The 19,513-nt window shown below is 49.2% G+C and overlaps 7 protein-coding genes across 7 annotated transcripts; 3 read left to right on the forward strand and 4 right to left on the reverse strand.

The window, feature by feature from the left end:
• Positions 1 to 1,794: 1,794 nt before the first annotated feature.
• HER10_EVM0008114 (uncharacterized protein) lies at positions 1,795 to 3,022 on the reverse strand (the record flags this gene model as incomplete). The annotated part of the gene is made up of 2 exons (XM_035477648.1): positions 1,795 to 2,633; positions 2,719 to 3,022. 2 exons carry the CDS (start codon positions 3,020 to 3,022, stop codon positions 1,795 to 1,797), a joined length of 1,143 nt encoding a protein of 380 aa, XP_035325935.1.
• Positions 3,023 to 3,762: 740 nt separating this feature from the next.
• On the forward strand, positions 3,763 to 5,578 carry HER10_EVM0008247 (uncharacterized protein; the record flags this gene model as incomplete). Its single annotated transcript, XM_035477777.1, has 2 exons — positions 3,763 to 4,081; positions 4,141 to 5,578. Exons 1-2 carry the CDS (start codon positions 3,879 to 3,881, stop codon positions 5,576 to 5,578), a joined length of 1,641 nt encoding a protein of 546 aa, XP_035325938.1. The 5' UTR covers positions 3,763 to 3,878.
• A 219-nt stretch (positions 5,579 to 5,797) lies between these two features.
• On the reverse strand, positions 5,798 to 6,739 carry HER10_EVM0013317 (metalloprotease; the record flags this gene model as incomplete). The annotated part of the gene is made up of 3 exons (XM_035482679.1): positions 5,798 to 5,879; positions 5,934 to 6,096; positions 6,148 to 6,739. 3 exons carry the CDS (start codon positions 6,737 to 6,739, stop codon positions 5,798 to 5,800), a joined length of 837 nt encoding a protein of 278 aa, XP_035326000.1.
• Positions 6,740 to 9,435: 2,696 nt separating this feature from the next.
• HER10_EVM0002546 (cytochrome P450) lies at positions 9,436 to 11,191 on the forward strand (the record flags this gene model as incomplete). The annotated part of the gene is made up of 4 exons (XM_035472252.1): positions 9,436 to 9,646; positions 9,739 to 9,935; positions 10,004 to 11,005; positions 11,075 to 11,191. The coding sequence occupies 4 exons, from the start codon at positions 9,436 to 9,438 to the stop codon at positions 11,189 to 11,191; spliced, it is 1,527 nt and encodes a 508-aa protein (XP_035325872.1).
• Positions 11,192 to 12,049: 858 nt separating this feature from the next.
• HER10_EVM0005601 (uncharacterized protein) lies at positions 12,050 to 13,335 on the reverse strand (the record flags this gene model as incomplete). Its single annotated transcript, XM_035475210.1, has 3 exons — positions 12,050 to 13,031; positions 13,132 to 13,181; positions 13,237 to 13,335. 3 exons carry the CDS (start codon positions 13,333 to 13,335, stop codon positions 12,050 to 12,052), a joined length of 1,131 nt encoding a protein of 376 aa, XP_035325909.1.
• A 2,332-nt stretch (positions 13,336 to 15,667) lies between these two features.
• Positions 15,668 to 16,393, forward strand: HER10_EVM0004755 (short-chain dehydrogenase; the record flags this gene model as incomplete). Its single annotated transcript, XM_035474388.1, has 1 exon — positions 15,668 to 16,393. The coding sequence occupies one exon, from the start codon at positions 15,668 to 15,670 to the stop codon at positions 16,391 to 16,393; it is 726 nt and encodes a 241-aa protein (XP_035325899.1).
• Positions 16,394 to 16,704: 311 nt separating this feature from the next.
• On the reverse strand, positions 16,705 to 18,365 carry HER10_EVM0005040 (uncharacterized protein). The gene is made up of 3 exons (XM_035482974.1): positions 18,185 to 18,365; positions 17,140 to 18,112; positions 16,705 to 17,074 (listed from the first exon to the last, which is right to left on the reverse strand). The coding sequence occupies exons 1-3, from the start codon at positions 18,279 to 18,281 to the stop codon at positions 17,047 to 17,049; spliced, it is 1,098 nt and encodes a 365-aa protein (XP_035325902.1). The 5' UTR covers positions 18,282 to 18,365; the 3' UTR covers positions 16,705 to 17,046.
• Between the last annotated feature and the right edge of the window lie 1,148 nt (positions 18,366 to 19,513).

Consider the following 19,513-nt stretch of genomic DNA (forward strand, 5'->3'; position numbering starts at 1 on the left):
ATCATGTGATGTGTCTCGGCGGACTTAGCGGGCATTGTTTCACTATGAATAAGGAAACAAGGTCTTTCTGACTCCTTCACAAGCCACTCCACATGAGGTTCATCTCGCCAATCACAAATCAGATTTCCCAGATTATCTATAGATGGACGAGTATCCTTAATTAAATCGTACACATCTACTCATTGAAAGATGTAACCGTCTTGAGACAGATGTCTCGGAGAGCCTGCTATGAACTTGAGTTTAAGGATAAACAAACCTATATTCATGTCCCGACCCGAAGTACTTCAGTTCTATCCCTATATACGTCCAATCACTATCCTAAGGCAGCTTGCACGTGGGGGGGCTATATTCTAGTCCGGTCAACAATCAGATACAAATGCAGATCAGTATCAACAAGCAGCTTGATTGCAGCCCTGTTTCTTAATCTGGATTCAAGAGAATCTCCGAGGCTACCTGGCCGCAGAGCCTGAGGGTGCGTGGCCTAATACTATTTTGTTATTAAGCTACACCTTGCTGCACGTATGCTTCTGGAACAGCTGAAGGCATTAGAGGCTAGGAAAGAGAGAACACTATAATGCCCATGTTTCGGGTATCTATTATGATGTAGATGGTGAATATTTGCTTGAACTTTATATTCTACTTATTTTATATAGAAATGACAAGAGCGTCTCGCGGCCGCTGGGAGCTTGGCTTTCTCTGACCTACAAAAAACAGTATTCGTCTTCACTAGTTCTGTATCTGCATCGCATCACCGACGTGCGAAGGCAAAGCTCTACTAAGGGCAGTGTGGGTCTGTCCCGCCAGCTATGCGGCGCTGATAACCTAAAATACGACGTCCTCGTGACCACTATGTAGGACGCTCTAGACGAAAAGGAGGTTGGAGCGTTAGAAGAGACAGAGCTTGTCAGAAATGAGGATTTCTGGGTTTGCATGGTGGAGAAATGAAGTAGAGTGGAGCAACGCTACGATATTTTCGAATCTGCTAGAAATCTCATCGTAATCTTTCTTCCTTTCTCGAGACTGCGAACAGCGTCTAGAGTCCCCACCATAGATTGAGCTGGCGATCCAAAGCGGAATGGCGGATCAGCACAAGGTCCTTGAAAGCACTTTGGCCGGGTAAGAAGTGTGTAATACTTTGAATCCAGAGAAGGCAGGAAAGAGCATCAGGCCGCGTGCCCTATTATTATGATCGGAGAGGGCAGTTCGCGAGTCGTAGTAGTAGGTTCACACTCAAAGTTTCCTAATACTCAAGTTTTCATAGTACATTTGCAATGTATAACAACGGTCAGAAAAAGACGAAATAGTAATGCCGGTATCGCTTAAACGCTAATGTCACAAAGTTATAAACGAGCTTGCTAGTGGTACTAGCGCTATCAACTAATTGGGCTACAGCTTCCTAACTAGGTGTCATATTTCCCTTATGTCTTTATTCATATGGGTACTCTGATAAAATCTGTAATACTTGCAACCCTAATTTTCAGAACATATCTAAAAGAAGCTCTATATGCTGTAATCACGTTGGTATATAACTTTGTTGCCCTGCGAAAGAGTGGCTATGAATTCATAAAGTAAGGATATATACTAGACTAAACCTCAAGCCATCCGTGACATTCGAATACAGCTATCCATTGAGTTCAAATTCATTATTTCGCCAAGACGGATGAGCTCAGGGTTAACCGTCTACTACCGAACTCAATAGAAATGGTATTCGGAGACCAGAACTACATATAATGAATAAGACAGATCGCGATACTCAACATGGGCAATCAAGAACCATCTTCCAAACTATCAATATCAGGACCACATCGGTTTTGGGACTCGCGATCTTCGTCTACCCCTTGATTGTCCCCCCGGTGGTTCGTGTGGTGGTTTAGAGTTTGCAAGCCAGCCCTTTACATACGACCAGAGTCTTCTAAGTATGTCTCGAGCCCAGGAAAACATGTCTCCAAGCCAATCTAATAGAGTCTCCCATGGAATAAAATAGACTGCGGCCGCGACTCCAACCCCTACGAAGATTGCTGGGCCGGCAGCTGTTGCAATCATAGACCCTTTCGCAAAGGCAGCACCTACTTTGATGCTCATTATACCATATTGGTAGTGGACGAAGACACCACCTGTTGAAGCCGTGATAGCGGCCACCAGCTTCGAGCCACCGGCAAGCACGCCCATAACAGAAGCAATTATGCCTTTCCACTCCTTCAGCCATCCGTTGCCATCCATAGGTTGACTTCTCATCTTCTCAAACTGTCTTCGCAGCTTTTGCTTTTCGTCAGCGGTGAAGTCCCGTTCGAAGGTCCTTTTAGCCTCTGTCCAATGTTCACCTCTGGGGTCGATAGGGACTCCCACATTGGGGCCGAAGAACAAGCTACCCTTGTGTCGTCTAGATTGCCAGTTGCAAATCTTAGTGCCTCTGAATATCGAACCTCCATTGATGCAAAGTTGACCACCAGTACTGGAGCAAGTCTCAGCCCGCAGCACCATTAGCAGCTTAACATTGTGTGGCATCTTGAAGTATATGTCATCGAACTGACTGCTGACGATCAGCACGAGTTCTCGTATCTCGTCCATTCTTCCAAGAACTCGGAGCTCATATTCAAGTGTAATGTCGGTGGCCACAATTATCCTTGAAGTTCCTTTCATGGTAGTAGAGGGTCAGAAATCCCGTTCAAGTAGACGCGGCGAACACGAGCTATTAAGAGGGGGTTCGAGTCGACTCACCTCTCCAGAATCTCTTTTTCCAGAACTTCAGAGGGTGCCTCTTCAAGCTTTCCAACTTCTTGTTGAGCCGATCTGCACCTCTTTCACCACAAACGACTACAAAGGTTCGGTCTCTCGCTGTCTGGGGCCTTCCCAATGCCTGTTTGGATTTCTCAGAGGAGTCCTTGAACTTCCTCATGTCGACTTTGATGAAGGCTAATAACGCATTGACTTCACGATTGAAATCGTCGCCGATTTCATCAGAAGAAGTCGTCAGATCGGTGGCAGTGGACAGTGCATCAGATTCAGACCGATTGCAGTACATGATGGCTAAGCTCCGCTGTTGCTGAAAATAGTTAGATAATGGACCGATCATGCACTCAGCTCTGATCGTATAAGAATGGGGTTGCAAGACCTCAGAGAGCCCGTTAATACGAAGAGTGTCTCGGAAGTTGTTTGATGGAAGAATCGTTGCAGCACGCCCAGGAAAAGGGCTGCTCTCCCTCTCGAGAACATCAGGCCTACTTATACCCATATACTTCCTCATTTTGTGGAATCGGCCCTCCTCAGCAAAGGTATCCGGACGTCTTTCTCCCTCAAACACACAATTTCAAGGCTCAGGAGCACGTTCGACTCGGGTAACACAGCGTGAAGCCATCTGTCATCTGATTACTGTTGTACTGCGCTATCTATTCCCAGATGATTGGCTTCGGGCACTCACTAGTCGTAAGACAGTACCACAATGCGGCTTGTCATTAACACAGCCAATTTCTAAGCCAATTACCGTACAAGGAACTTTAATGCAAGGCGGACCAATTGCGGAGTTAATCCCTTAGCTGTGTGTCACATTTCAATTTGCGAGGGCCCTGGAGCTGTTCACGCAATCCGATAGCAGCTAGCTTCGAGGTATTTCCTGATGGCCCCAATAAATTGGTTAGGTAGTCAAATGCATGCAGCGCTGGACATGGTGACGTTGATGCCTTTCCACGCCAACATATTTGCCTGCCATCCTATTTACGATTACGACACCCGCCTTCCCCTCTTTCCACTATCCATCGGGGAAGCCTTCAACTCTCTTTCTTCCATCATCTATCCTTGCTGCGAGGCTACATTCCGGGCAACAAACCTTTCATTGAGATTCACCTTTTCCCATAATCATCGGCTCACTTCTGTAGCTCACGATGTCGCTGAATGCACACGACGAGCAGGCGACTTCCGCTGTCGTGCACCCGAGGAAAAAGCCTAAAGTCACCAAGCAACCCAAGTATACCATTGCAGAATGGGATGCAAAGAAAGAGATCATCATTTCTCTTTATATTCTCGGAAACTGGCCGTTGAGTATGGTTGAGGGGTGTATGCATGTCGTGTTCGGCTTCGACGCCTCGTCAGTCAATCTCCTCCATCTATTCAGAGTTATCGACTCATTTTAGTTTGTGACCGCAGAAAGTCCATGTACAAGAAAAAGCTCAAGGAATGGCATGTTTTCAAAAATGAATCATCGACTCAACCTCAAAGTCGCATGGACGGTCCGTTTACGCCACTCGTCAAGCGACGACGATGTGCTGGGGCAAAGCCCCAGATACTAGCAGGATACCAATCGGGGGCCGCATTCTCATGGCGTACGCATGATCTGATGCTGGATTGGCCAAATGCAGAGCTGAAAGCTTTGGCCTGCATGCTCTGGTCCTCAGGCAATTATCTCATGGGCCTCTTCGATCAGGGCCGTCCAGGAGAGACTTCATCTGGATGGAAAGTGAACTTATTCGGTTTGACGCCCCCACAGGGTCTTGTGGACTACTCGACAGAGTGGAAAGCGATTGCCGATCAATGCCATGGCGCTTCAACTTTGATCAGCCAGGGAAATGGCACCCAGCAGAAGTGCCAAAGAACTCTTCTGAACGTCTTCAAAGGCATCGACCAGCTCGCACAACAGGAGGATCCCTGGATATTGGTCTACCTATGGAGGATCATACTATACTTGCGAGGGATTTCATACCGTATCGAGAACAAGAAAGTGGGCATTCCATCCACAAGTCTTGGACCTCATAACGATCACCTGGTCGGCCATGTCATTTCCAGCTTAGCGGGACTCTTCATCATTCGCAAAGGATCCAGTGAGATGGTATACTGTCTCAACTCGTTACGCGTCTTCTCGCTCGATAGAATGAAGCTAGCTATTGAAAGGGTCTTCAAGTTCTGCACGGACTCATTTCAAAAGCTACTCGGCGGATCGCATCCAGTGGTTCTCATCATGGTCGCTCGATTCTTGAGATACTGGCCAGCAGCGCTCGCTGATAATGTATTGGTGAATTACGGGACCCTCGTGGCTCGCTCCGAAACTGAGTTCGGGTCTTCTGATGAGCGTACGATTTTCTTCCTGACTGAGTATATGTACGTTGCGTACTATCATGGGCATAATATCACCTTGACATATCAGCTGGCTTCTGACCTTTGTCAGAGATCTGAGGAACTGGGGCCTGTTCCACAATGGGGGGGAAAAACATATGGGTTGGTGCTTGCCTCCAAGCTACTGTCGAGAATTGACAAAGAGAAGGGAAATATTGACCGCTGGCATGGACGTCTAACTACTCTCGCCGAGAAGCTGCGAAACGGCGATCGGGAATGCCAAACAAGGGCCTTACAGATCCGACGCATGATGGCACACTGGTATCGTGAGGCGGGTAACATGGAGCGGGCTCAGGAACAGAGGGGGCATGCTGATAAAATATTCATAACGATGAGAGAACTCGGAGTGGAACAAGGCGACTGGAACCTGAACTGGCCGTTCGAAAGTGGACAATGCCGTCCTTCTGAACTTGCTCGTTTACAGGCAACACACCTAGACAGGGCGTTCACTTGGCAAGACAAACTTTGCTTCTGACAGGGTTCGCAACGGATATACACTTGATTCCAAATAGTAAAGTATGTACTGGAAATTGCACCTCATCTTCTTCTCCCAGTTGATCCTTATCCGACGACGGGTAAGGTTGGCGGAGTCTTCCTTTGACATCGCTTGGTCTAAACAAGCTAATGTTCTCGACTCGAGACGCAACAATGATGCTAGCTGCATCAGGGGCTTGACATTACCGACTTGAACCATTTACTGGTAAGAAGCGCGGTAGGTGTCCCAGTAGCTGTGCATGCGAGTCTCCTGGCCATCCGTGAAGTGGGTGAAGCAGTCACTATGTAGTAATCAGTATAGAGGTTCATCATTGATCGTATAGATAGAAGCTTACTCGTCAGAGTAATCCATGTAGTTGGTGACAGGGTCGGTGCCAGCCAGGGTGGGGCAGGTGTCACGGCCAATCTCGCAGTTGTAGGCCTCCTCAGCCTCGAAGGGGGTATCAGAGACGTAGTCACCGTTGCCGCCGCACTGGTATCCCTCAAAGGTGTGGTAGACTTAATGGGGAAGTCAGCTCCATTCAATGTGTGCTCGAGGTAGAAACTTACGTCCAAGCCAGTGGCCGACCTCGTGGGTGGCAGTGTGGCCAAGGTTGTACTGGGGGAGGCTGCCGCCGGGGACAGAAGTGGAGCGGATGACAACACCGTCGTAGTAGAAAGCAGAGGAACCGGTGGTGACAGTCTGGGGGAAGTAGGCATATCCGAGGTAGGGGGTACCGGGGAGGAAGTAGACGTTGAGATCGGCGTAGGTGCCCTTGCGGAGCGATCTCTTCATAGCGAGCTCGGCGCTGTCGGAAGCCCACTGGCTGTTGATGGTCCAATCGACACCGGCCTGGGCGAAAGAGACATCGTGAGGAGCGTAAGCCTCGTTGAGGACATCCAACTGAGCGTTCAGGGTGGCCTGGGTAAGGTAACCACCGCTGACCGAGTTGGAAGTGGCAATAACGTGCCAGTAGACATTGACCGTGATGGGAGCAAGGCGAGTAGCGTTGCCTTCGACGCGAGCGTTATCCTCCTTGAGCTGAAGGCGCTGGGCAACCTCGATCTGCTCTTCCGTGGGGGAAGGGGTGCCGCAGGAACGCTGGGCAAGAGCAGTGGAGGCGGCCGCAAGGGCGGAGACGAAGAGAGTCTTGAACTGCATATTGAAGAAGAGACCGGACACCTGACTGGAGTTGGCTTGACTGGGGTGGGATGAGGATGAAAGAGCACCTTGATGGCTGATGTTTCGACAGTTTATATAATTTCTTTGCCCTCTACTGTCTGCTGTTGAGTTTACATACCTTCCCAAGGTCCATATCACCAGCGCTTGAGTCTCTCGACTTCAACCTTCCTCAAATGGAAGAGACCGAAAGTCTAGCAACATCATGGCTAGGCTCGTCGTACGTAAACTGGGGACTGTTCAACGCTCTTTTGGCTGGTGGTCTTGAATGTGGCTCCATCACTGGGGAGTTGATTCATGCTCAGAACATGGCCACCTGCTGAGTTTGTCCTGTTGCAGACCGTTGAAATTGACGACAGGAGCTAATGACCTTGCGTGATAAGCCGGCTGGGCGGCATATCTCGAGTTGCCAAGATGAAATGCGGATTTTGCCATCTAGCAGGCAATGCCAAGACGGTGACTGTAGCCAAGAAAGGCACCAAGTCCTGAGTCCCGTTCGTATCTTGTGCAACGGTGTGATTGAACCTAGCAGATGCCGTTGATCGAGTTGCCTCTTACGCCAATCGTGAACAAATCATTGGCGGACAGCGCGTAAAGCTGGGCTCAATCGCGGTCATTGCAGTTCCCACTGCCAGCTCTTGGCTCTCTTGGCAGCCTTGGCGGTTGACTACCATTGTCCCTAATTACGATGGGGATTGGCCGATTCAAGCTTATATTTATGAGTATCGGGCGTTGCCGACCAACGAGGATGTGACCTTCCTTAATTTGACGTCTGTTCCACCCCGGATGCGAGGAAATCCTTCGAAAAACCCCGCGCTGCTCCGCCCACATCCCGGGAGTTGAGCACCGCCCATGTCCCCACATCTCCGGGGGTATCTCGATCTGCCGATTGTTCCTCCCGCTAAGTCCCGCTGGATTCCGCCGGCTGTAATTGTTTTCCGACCGCCGTCTTATCTCTTTTGGCCCAATACGTCCACCATTTGGTGATCGAGCTATGGCTCGGCTGTACATGTACATGTAATCATCCATCGCCTCGGTGAGGACCGTGAGGTAAATCAATCCTCTTTCTCCCAATGTTCCATTTCTAATTTTACAGTTTCTGGGTTACTGCTGTGGACAGGCAGAAGAGAGTAGTTTACGGGGTTCTTGAAAACTAACAGGGTTGCCCAAACACCTTTTAAGGGCGGGGCACTACTCACTTTTGAAATGAGTTCTCATAGGTAGAAAGATGCTCTTGCACTGTTGCTCAAGTGGTCAATTCGTCAATGTTCCTCATTTGAAGATTAGAAGGCAGGGAGTAGGAGTATCGTGCCTCGGTGGCAAAATCAGCTGTGCGCGCGATATGTACTAGCAGCTGTGCTACAGAGTCACAGTCATTATGATACCACTAGTACCTTAGTCATGTTAACCCTCTCCCCCTTGCCCTTTCTTCAACCATTGAGCAACTTCATGGGACTTTATCGACTCCGTCGATACCTTTGCAGAGGCATGAACACTCCGAACTATCCGCTGCCCGCAATATGTACTCGCGGGACGTCATTGAGCTTTCCTGGGCGGCAGTTCATAATGACGGATTGAAGAACGATATACAGTGTGATTTTATAACTTCTTCCTGGCTAATTCCAGTATACTCAAATCTACGATCACTCACAATTCAAATCAGCAAATAATCTGTTCTCTCTAGTTTACTTAGGTTTAAAGTTCTCAAAGAATTGTTACACCTACCTGATATATAATGACCCTCTTACGACATCTTATTCACATGGATATAGCAGGTGAAACAAATAACAATAATTTCTACTTTACTCAAATAATAGCAAGGTCGGAATAATTGCATAGAAAGTTTGAACTTCGGCGGAAGTCTTTGGAATAATCGTTACATCGCCCACACATTAGCAATTGGACTTCGGGTGATTATCACTACTCACATACCAACCTATTCTTTCAAATTAGTTCTATCGTATTATTCGAGTGCACCCCACTGATATAAAAGCCCATTGTACCAAATCGAAATTAACTACGTTAGAAGTTGTTCTTACTGATTTCTTTCTCCCTGTTTTCCCTTAGATAGCTTCGACTACTTATAAGATTCTCTAGCTCCATCATTTGGGCAATCAGCCCTTAATGATCTCTACCCACTATACATCTTGTCTTCTGAACTCCTTTAAAGTCTCAAGTTCTCATTCACGATTCACGAGAGGTTTATGTAACCTTTTCTGAACATCAGCAGCTTTCATTAGTGTCTTACAGGCAACATACAGCCCTCTTCGACTTATTGCAGATAGTACAAACTCACCGCTGCTCGAGAGATTGAAAATTTGTTTTTCTATTCACGAACGAGTTGGCAGGTTGAACAAGTAGAGCGCAATTTCCCTGGCAGCATTTCTTAACAGCGGGTGGGAAGTTTTCCAACCACATGCCATGAATCTATTTCTGGCTTTACTAATGCATCATCTGCATGCAAGCGATCGAATGGCAAGAGGGCAAGGCGTTGGAGGTGGGTTGCTTGGATATGTCCAGGGTGTGATTGGGGCGTTGGAAGGCATCTTCGGCAATCCAACATCTTGCCCCTATTTCCCAAAGTGCGGGGATACTACATCTTTTACTTTTGTCATGAGTATAGCTTTGATTGCATTGTACGTTTGGCCCAATTTATCTACCATCTTCTGGAAAACGCGATGGGTATCTTCGGCACTCTCCTTGGCAATGCTGCCGCGCCAGCTCTCGCCTTCTTGCTTTGCTGGTGCGTCGTCCGGAGGGCTGCACTTTATGTCAAACTTCGACATTTTGGCGGTCCTTGGTGGAGTGGCCTCACGCACTGGCCTCACAGCAAGGCAATCATTAGTCCCAATTGCCACGAGTGGTACGCCGATATAAACGAAAGATATGGTGAGCACAACTACTTGCAGCTCACTTGTTGACTGGCGATCGCATGAACATTGATAATGCACATAACTTCCTGGAAGCTAACTTTCTCAAAGGTCTCATTGCCCGCATTGCTCCGGGAATTTTAGTGACCTCTTCTCCTGAGGTTTGGGCCCATGTCAATAGACATCCTGGATACAAGCGCTCCGATTGGTATTACCACGCTTGTCGAATTGAGTACCAGCGTGACAACGTCTTCTCTCAAACGGACAATGAGAAACACGAAAAGAGAAGGAAGCAAATGGCGCCAGGGGTATGATATCATCAGTAGTCACAGTTTTCTGCGAAAACGGGATGGCTAATCTGATCCTTGGTAACCAGTACTCCGGCAGAGAGAATCTAGACCTCGAACCTACGATTGATCAACGCCTTGAGGAGCTCCTCGGACTGATCAGATCCAAATATCTTTCGACTGACGGCAAAGTCACACCAATGGATTTGGCCAAAAAGATACAGTACTTTACTCTCGATGTAATCAGTTCTGTCGGGCTTGGGAAAGCGTTCGGCATGCTGCGGACTGACAGTGATGTGGATGACTACTTGAAGTCTACCGAGGAAGGTTTGTCTGCTATTAGTGTGGCCTGTGCTATCGGCATTAGCTGGATGGCTCAGTCGCCTATCATTGGCAAATTCATAGCTCCTTCACCTACTGACAAGAACGGTTTTGGTAAAATGATCGCAGCATGCTTCCGCTATGTTGACGAACGAACTGAAAAGCCAACGGACGAGAGGTCGGACATGCTTGCATCATTCATACGCCATGGACTAAATGGCGATGAGCTGAAGACTGAGGCACTGGAGCAAATCATTGCCGGATCAGATACGACCGCAGCTGCCATACGAGGGACACTCTTGCAAGTCATGACGAATCCCAGGGTTTATGCAAAACTACAGCATGAAATTGACGAGGCAGTACGTACTGGGAATGCCCCAAAACTCGGCGAGGGAATCATAAGTCTTGGCCAAGCGAAGAAGCTGCCGTACCTGCAAGCAGTTATCCGAGAGTCTCTGAGGATTCGACCGCCGGTTCTCAACATCTTTTCTCGAGATGTCCCCCCTGGAGGTGATGCAATTGATGTGAAAGGGGAAACTTACCTTTTACCTGGTGGTGTTTGTGTGGGCTATTCCGGGTATGCCATGCATCGAAGCCAAGCAATATATGGCGTCGACTCTAAGGCATTCCGACCAGAGAGATGGCTTGAGGCAGATTCGAACAAGCTCGCCTCAATGATCCAAACCAATGACCTGATTTTTGGTCACGGCAAGTTCATGTGTCTTGGGAGGCCGGTGGCTCAGATGGAACTTTCTAAAACCATCTTCGAGGTGCGTTGCAGACTCCAGAACACGTCGTTCTTCTTGCGGCTGTGAAGTTACAGTACTGACTTTGTCAAGTTGTTGCGAAATTTCGAACTAGCGTCGAATGATCCTGCGCGTCCATGGCGGGCAAAGAATTGCATGGGGCTATTCGTGATCTCGGATATGTGGGTTCAAGTAATGGAAAGGGCATGATCACTGACGGTGGCTCTGAGGAACAAAGTAAATTTCAAGTATGCGGCTACTGTCTGAGCATTTCCTCGGTCTATCGTGCTTCTCAAAGAGATCCTCAAGTCTGATGTGCCTCTCATTACAGATGTTTCAGATTTGGCCATGATGCAGATAATCTATTTGTCCTGCAGAAGGTCACTTGAATATGAATAAGAACGCTTAGTTTAATACCGCGATTGCCTTGCTATATCATCGTTGCGATGTCCACCGTCCGATTGCGTCTGACTTTCGGGAATGAAACACAATACTTGTTAAATTCTTGGGCAGGCTAAAAGAAGACCCCTCTTGATGCCGTACAAACTTCAGACTACGTCTTGAGGCAATGAGAACCCATTATTACATGCTGCACAATTCAGTCTACTCGGAACTGACGATTTCATGTGACGATTCGCTTGCTGCAAGGGTGGGGGCTCAATGCGATGTGTTAGAAATCGAATGAGAATTGCGCAAGATCCCCAACCAAAAGACTTCAATTGTGTGGTGAACTTACGTTTGAAACGTCGCTTGATATCACAATTTTCAAGCGAAAGACATTCGCCCCCGTCCAATACAAGTGGCTATAGAGATTTGAGATTATTGAGATAACTTATAAACGATGTAAGGGGCCCTGGCTTTACGCAAAATGTTTGAGATACTGCAAGTACGTGGCCTTTTCCTTCCGAGTCCAATGCCCATTACAGGCCATGTATTGTAGTCTACCTAGTCTTGCTGGCAGTACCTACGCTACCTTATTTGCTTTCTCACACCAGTGTGTATAAGTCAAACAGTGGGGTAAAAGAAAGAAAGACGCGCTCCAAAATCCAAATAAAGTTGCAGCTGACTCTAGAACTCGACGCGGCGAATAAGTTTGCCTGCAGGTGCTGCCGGTGCGGCGGGAGCAGCTGGAACTGGTTTTCCACCGGCGGGGACTGGCGGAGGAGCAGCAGCAGGAGGCGGAGCCGGTTTTCCCTCAGCCGGAGTCTTTGGGGGGGTTGCAGCAGGTGGAGGGGCGGATTTGCTTGCAGCTGGAGCCGCGGGAGCTGCGGCGGCCGGAGGGGCGGGCTTCCCAGCGGCCGGAGCTGCCGGAGCTGCAGCGGGTGAGGCGGGTGTAGAGTTCGGCTTCCCTCCAGCGGGCGGAGCGGCAGCTGGAGGAGCGGCGGGCGTCGAACCAGCGGGCTTAGAAGCCGCCGGCGGGGCCGGGGCCGGGGCCGCAGCTGCCGGTTTCGATGGAGCGGGTGCTGCCGGAGCTGCGGCTGGTGGAGGAGCTGCGACGCCTGCTGCAGGAGCTGCAGCAGCTGGCTGAGCGCCTCCTTTTCCTTTCAATACTCCTGCTGCAGCTCCGAGTACGGCGTTGAGAGGATTTGCTTGTTGTCCTGCGGGAGCAGCAGCTCCGGCTGCAGGAGCCCCTTTACCCTTGAGGACTCCGGCGGCGGTTCCCAAGACTTGCCCGATCGGGTCAGCGGCTTGAGACCCAGCCGGGGCAGCGGCGCCAGCCGGTTGACCACCCTTTCCTTTCAATAGGCCTGCTGCCGTTCCGAGCACGGCTCCAATAGGGTCGGCGGCGGGGGCCGCAGAGGCTGCGGGAGCAGCAGCAGCTTGCCGAGCCCCTAAGGCTGGAGCTTTTGCTTTCCCGGCAGTTTTCGCCTTTGCCGGTGCTACAGCACCGCCAGTAGTCTTCCCTGTAGCTTTCTTGCCCGTAAGTCCACCCAACAAAGAGCCGATAGGATCGGCGGCAGCCGCTTGCTGGCCAGCAGGCTGGGCAGCTCCCGCTCCCGCTCCCGCTGCGGCGCCAGCGGCTCCGGCAGCCTTACCACCAGCGCAATTTCTAGAGCCAGGTCAGTTTTATGTCCTAATACAGATGTTCTGCATGCTTCGACGTCTCGTTTCGTTGTGAAACATGGACAGATTGTTCTCAAAGTACTCACCCGGTGATACCGCCAGCCTGTGCCCTCACGCATTTGGCATTTTGTCCTCCCTTAATGAAGTCAGTCAACATACTGATCTTTATTGATGCCTTAGAAGTTTCTTACTGAGAGCAGACAGTCCAAGTCATCGAAGCAGACTGCCCCTTGCTGCGCTGAGACATACGTGGCCAACAAAGCAGACGTTACAACAGCAAGCACACGCATGGTGAACTAGTGATGGAGTTGTTCTCGATATAGATTTGCAATAAGGATGTGTTCAGTCCCCTTTGAGTTCTGGAAGAGGCGGGTAGCTTCGTGTGACGGTTTGCGAACACGAAAAGGTCGCATCAGGGGTGCTTCCCGAGTTTTATAGACGAAGAGCCATGGCTTCAGATCTCTTCCTGCGGGTCAGCTCATTCACCAGCTGAAGAGCAAAACCCAATTTTCTACCTGCTTCAAAGCCGAGGCAGTCTTCGGTGTCTACATGTGTTGTCCTCACTCACAAAGACTCGAGGCGTGCCTTCCAAACGTCTCAAGAATCGTTTGACCGGAGGGTCTCCCGCATTCTTATCAAATCAGTGCCCGTGCAAGGTATCAAAATTCCGACGACAGTCTTCGTGTGGGCGACGGGTGGTCGCCTCAACCAGCAGGCACCGTAGGGTCCGTCCCTGGCCCCAGACAGCAGTCAAGGTGAGTCGGGAAACTCTATAAGCTGGAGAAGCGTTCATCTGAAGTGTTTTACAAATTTATTCATCCCTTGGGGCTCAAGCTATGAACATATGCGCCTCTTTGACTTCCCCCTTCGAACCTGAAAACGCGCCCCTGCATGGACGTCTCACCCCATCGACGGAATGTCAGTGCCTGTCACACCATTTGTGGCAATGTCAACATTTGTCAATCTCAGCCTGCTCTGGTTCTAGACCTCGCGCTTTTCTTGTATGTCATCAAATTCCCCATGGCCACTAGGTCTTAATGCTTTACTTAGTCACGCGGTATCATGCTCTGTTGGCGAACTTTAGGACTACTTCCGATCTAAAATCTGCTCGGATGCCCAATTTACCGTGCAGCCAATTTGGTAACTATGCAAGACTCAATACAGTGTTTCTGATTGCTCTCATCTATCGTGAAATCCGATTAGTTTCCTAATGATAAAATTGATACTGAATTTCAAATCTTTCTCCGAAGGTTACTTGATAAGCCCAGTGCATAGATTCAACTTTCAGGGCGCTTAGTAAGTACACGTAGACTCACACAGATGCAAGGTGCACACCACCACAGTGATTGTAGGGAATTTCACGCGCCGTTCGCATTCTAGGAAACCCAATTGAACTCACTGATCGACACAACAGTTCTCGTGTGCCTTATCTACGTATCATCGCCATTGGGTTGGCGGCCACAGCGGCTCTCTGTCTGTGTGTCAAATGCAAGCTGAGGTGGTTAGTGACTAAAGTAAGGTAGCCGTTCAAGTCCCTGGTCGGTCTGTGGCACTGTCATTGACATAATCCCCCGATGCTACATCGTGTTCCCTGGCTACAATGTGCTGCCGGCCAGCCAGGTTTACTACGTGCATGTTCCTTGCCTGGTTCACTGTCGCACGTAAATTGACATCGTGCCAAGCTGTTGGTATCTCGCACCTAGCTTTGCCTGGAAGCCGGGACAACAATAACGCTGGAAGATCATTGTTTCATCGTTCTTTCTCATGGGAACAGCATGGCAATTTTCCCCTTGAATATGTACATGTAGTGTTTGGATGCGTAGAAAAGCTCATTGCCGATGCTACAGGCCTCGATGTCCTGACAACCTAATTACGCTGAGCTTGAGACAAACGGAATTAACGATTCAGGTGATACATGTCGATGTGCTTCCATTGATGTCATAGGGCTCCTAAACTTCATTAGCTGGTAAGAAACCAGGACGAGTTGACGCCGCAGATAGTCAGTGGAACCATGGATCACTATAATTCATGAACACATTGGTACGTGGTGCCCACTTTGGGGTATTTACCTACCCAGTTGACAACGAGTTTTGCACTTCTCGGTCCTGCTCTCAACATATCATGTGGCTGCTCGCCACCGTAACACGTCATTTTCATCGGCTAGTTCAGCCGCGAACACCCTTCCGAATTCAATGATGTTTTACTGCTTTCTCCAAATCTGGCCTTGGTCTGTCTCGTAGGGTAGGCCTTACCTGGCTGAGTACCTTAACACTAAGACTCAACACACCGGCGAAAATGGTCGGGACTCACCCTCTCCCCGCCCAATTTGGCCGTTCCGCCCATGTTCAGCGGGCGGCGAAATTGGCCCAATTACACGCTCTTTGCACGGAATTAGAAAGTGAATCTCTTCGGGCCACTCTCAGTCAACAGGTGGCACTCTAATTTGTAGCTCTTCAATGCAAGACACTACTGGACATTATATAAAGTGAGATGTTTCCTTGTCGGCTTATTACATCTCAAAATCTGGACTAAGATATTCAGCACACGCGTGTTCTCATCACTGTTACAAAACATCACTCAGACTACTCTACTTTACCTGACTTTGAAACTTCCTTCTTCAATATGTCCATTGCTCTCGTCACTGGAGGTAACGCCGGCATTGGTGAGGCTGTCGTTCGACAGCTCGCCAAAATCCCGGGCTTTCATGTTGTCATAGGATCTCGCAATCTTGAGCATGGCTCTAGGCTTGCCGAATCTCTCAAAACCGAGAACTGCTCAGTCTCTTCTATTCAGCTCGATATTACCTCTGACGAATCGATCTTGAAGGCTATCGAGTCCATTCAGAAGACTCACGGAAGACTCGATGTCCTTATCAACAATGCAGGCATTCTGCTCGATACATACCCCGATTTGTTTAGCTCCACTCGAGATCTTTTCAGAAAGACCTACGAAACCAACGTCTTTGGAACAGCCGTTCTAAGTGAAGCAGCTCTTCCTCTCTTACGCCAATCTGAGTACCCGCGCATCATCTTCGTATCGTCCCAGATGGGTTCTCTGAAGTCGACTTTGGACGAGAGTATGCCCTTCTACAACGTTGACTACAAAGCATACGATGGCAGCAAGGCAGCTGTCAACATCTTGGCTGCCAACTATGCCCGTATCCTCAAGGATGTTGGCGGGGCTTCGAATGCTGTTTGCCCCGGCTTGGTCAGAACGAAACTAACTGGATGGATGGATGCCGGGGCACCGACTTCTGTTGGTGCGGAAAGAATCGTGGAGTTGGCAATTGCAAGTCCGGGTGGACCGACTGGCACGTTCTCTAACAGAGAGGGTCCGCTCGCGTGGTAGCATAGACATACAGGCTCATCAGTGTATCGGTTCAGGCCGCCTCAGTGTAGAGAGGGAACGCAAATGGCAGACTTGGACGTGTTCTAGCCGTCTCGGTTCCAATTGCTTGAGAGACCGACCAGACCACGTCCTAGAATACACAGGAGACCAGTAGTACAATCTATAAAGCTCATCTTACATACTAGTCCCTCAATCTACATCATCGCCGTCACTAAATTCATGAGCAACCCGATGTTATCCACTCCTGAGTTCCATCTATCAAGCGTTTCTGCATGAACTGCGTCGTTGGCATGTTGATGGCTTTCCAGAAGCTCCCGAAAATAAACCAGATCCTTACCCCGCTTTGGAAGATTTCCCAACGCTTTTGTTTCTTCGTCCCATGATTCTGGCGTTGTAGCACCCCATTGTACTTTGTGACATGGCAGTAGCAATTCTCTCCATGTGTCAAGAACGCTGCAAGATATGCCTACCTTAACGGTGGCTACCTGCGCTACCAAGAACCACACACAAGCAATTCTGACGCGTCTTTTTGTCAGCTCGTTGAACGTTGAGTAAAAACTTTTCGAAATCCACTTACCTTATTCGAGACTCGTCCAATATCCAATCTTCCCATGAATGCGAACTCTTAGAGTCTACACTACATGTAGTATCAGTCATGGCCATGAATTGTTTCCAAAACGCCTTGTCAAAATTTGTCAGCCGCGACGCATTCCATAGAACTTATGATCTTCGGTAGCAGAAGGTACCTCATAAGCCAACAGCATGTGGGTGTTGTAGTCACGGTCTGCAAGAGTGCTTCCACCGCCGGCGACGACACGCATGATGATATATACCAGTTCTGCTTGTATTGAGGCGAAAATGTCTTTTTTGCTATATCTAACCATCTGTTTGGCAAAGTCAGCATTCTCAACTCATCTGGTAGGGCAGGGTGCACTATTCCAACTTCGCTGAGATTTCTGTCCTGCTCCTTTCGAATTGATTGCCATAAGAACGAACTAGTGTCTGGGTTTCGAGATACGAACAAAATCGCTATGCCCATACAGTTTGCCAGTGGCTCGGGAAGATGGCTCTTGTCCTGGTATTGGTGTATGAAGGGAGGAAATGTTGACCTTCGCAGCATCATTTCGGGATATGAGCGCAGCGCCTGTTTGATCATATTTGCGCTGCCATTGGCCGCCGCCTTTGGCTCCTTGATGAATTGAAGTGGAAAGACGATCCAAGAGGTGTTTGATGTCACGCGCCTGCCAAGATTTACTGAATGTGGCAGTATCTGCCGGTACGGTTCTGGTGATGGAGACAAATAGGTGTCACCGACCACCAGGTCCTCCGTTATGTGACCAAGTCCAGGTTCCGTCAGAGGGAAGTTGCCAAAAGCGACTTCATCCGGCAGTTCAATCATTTGCGAGAATGGATCCCATCGTACTTGATGATCAAAAGTCGAAGCCTCTGGTGCAAAAATAGACTGAGGATTAGCTGAATCCAAGCCCAGGAGACTCGGCGCCCAAACTTGTGCGTTGAGGGCCTCTGTGCTGGCTGTGGGCTCTTGAGTTCTGTTTTCTGCGTAGGTGCAGTCTAGTCCTTTCTTTGTGCAACGCGTACAGCGAGCTTGTAAGCTACACTTATGTTTGGCTGCGCTGCATTCTCGACAAGGCTTCGGTCGGCTTCGGGGTCGGTCTTTTGTTCGTCGACAGTAAGACACATGCCGCTTCAGTGCAGTCTCTATTTTGGAGATTTTAAGTCAGTTCTCGCGCTGAAATAAGAGGCAGACGCAGTAATTAGCTAAGGACACACCTTGGCTGAAGGGCTTGCTACATAGTGCACAGAAGAACACGCCAGCTGATACGCTGTTCGTGGTAAAGATCGTGTCAAGAATTTCAGAGCCGCTCATGTTTGGTCAATACACCTAATGAGCATCATTCTCGCGTGAAGCTCTTGAGACATGGGTTAATCCAGTCAATTATGGAAATCAGACATTTATGTCCTTGAGGGAATAACTCCAATAATTCAAGCAGTTGTTTTTGTCAGCAACCAGCTTGGAGACTGACCCGACAAAGATCCTGCGGAGATAAGCTCAAATTCCGGGTCTAGAAGCTCAAGCAGATGTCACACCAATTCTTCAATCTATAGCACCTAATTTGCGAACAGTTGTCGTCACAGCGTCAAAATCATCTTTGATGGTGAGAATCTCGGTGAACCTCGAGAATATCACTTTTGGGGCAGTATGGGAAGCTGCCGTCTCCGCAGTATCCGTACACCGTACCCATGCCGTAAAGAAAAGAGGCTGCGTATGGCTTGAATTTGACATAAGCCAGGGGGCCTCGACTGATAGCATGAGGTTACGGGTCTCAATAAGGATATCATGGTCTAAAAGCGCGGCGAACAAGCGCAAAAGGACACAAGTGTCCATCCATCGCTTAGAGGGGTGAGCTATGCATGGGGTCCAAATAAAGCGATAAGCGAGACAGCCGACGATAGTCCAGAATATTGCCAAGTAACTCAGGCATACGGATTGCTTCAAGGCGGGACCCTGGGCCAAAGCCAAGGAGCGGTTTGAGTTCAACAGTGCGCTAGAGCCCGGAGTGACAGTCGCCACCTACTGTCGTGTCGCTTTCTGAGCAGCCAGATTGACAGGAGCACCGGGCGGCGGGATGGCGATCTGCCATGACCGAGACCACGGGTGGAAGTACTGTTTTGAAGCCTGGAGCGCACAAATGTCAAGAGGTGCATGGCAGCCCAATAGGGGTGATAGAAGAGCGCGAGAAGTGTGTGGCAGGATCGGCGGCTGCACTTGATGGTGTTGACGAGAGTAAGGATTGACAGGGGCAAGTAGAACCCAATGGGAAGAGCCGCAGATGAGGGCACATCGGCCTCGGACGGTGATAGGTGATTGTTAGACAGATGAATACTTAAGTACAGTGGCACGAATTCTACAAAATTGCATTGCCCGAGTGCGAGTAAGGTGAGGGTCCCGTCGGAAGCGGCAACCCGAAAAGACGACGTTCTTTTGCTGTTTGGGGCAAAACGTACAGAGTCACCGATGTATCAATGTGAGCTCACTCATAGTGAGGAGACTTGACCGATCTGGAGCCCTGCAATCACCCGCCCGTTCAGACCCTCATT

This window comes from Colletotrichum scovillei (assembly GCF_011075155.1).
Source record: "Colletotrichum scovillei strain TJNH1 chromosome Unknown Contig00013, whole genome shotgun sequence".
In the NCBI taxonomy this organism is placed as follows: Eukaryota; Fungi; Ascomycota; class Sordariomycetes; order Glomerellales; family Glomerellaceae; genus Colletotrichum; species Colletotrichum scovillei.

Bases quoted from the DNA above. Each gene is read 5' to 3' on its own strand.
- HER10_EVM0005040 (XM_035482974.1), bottom strand. From the start codon at position 18,281: ATGAGCGGCTCTGAAATTCTTGACACGATCTTTACCACGAACAGCGTA. The intron at 18,113-18,184 runs GTGTGTCCTTAG...TCTCCAAAATAG, and splicing joins TAGCAAGCCCTTCAGCCAAG to AGACTGCACTGAAGCGGCAT. The intron at 17,075-17,139 runs GTACCTTCTGCT...AATTTTGACAAG, and splicing joins ACATGCTGTTGGCTTATGAG to GCGTTTTGGAAACAATTCAT.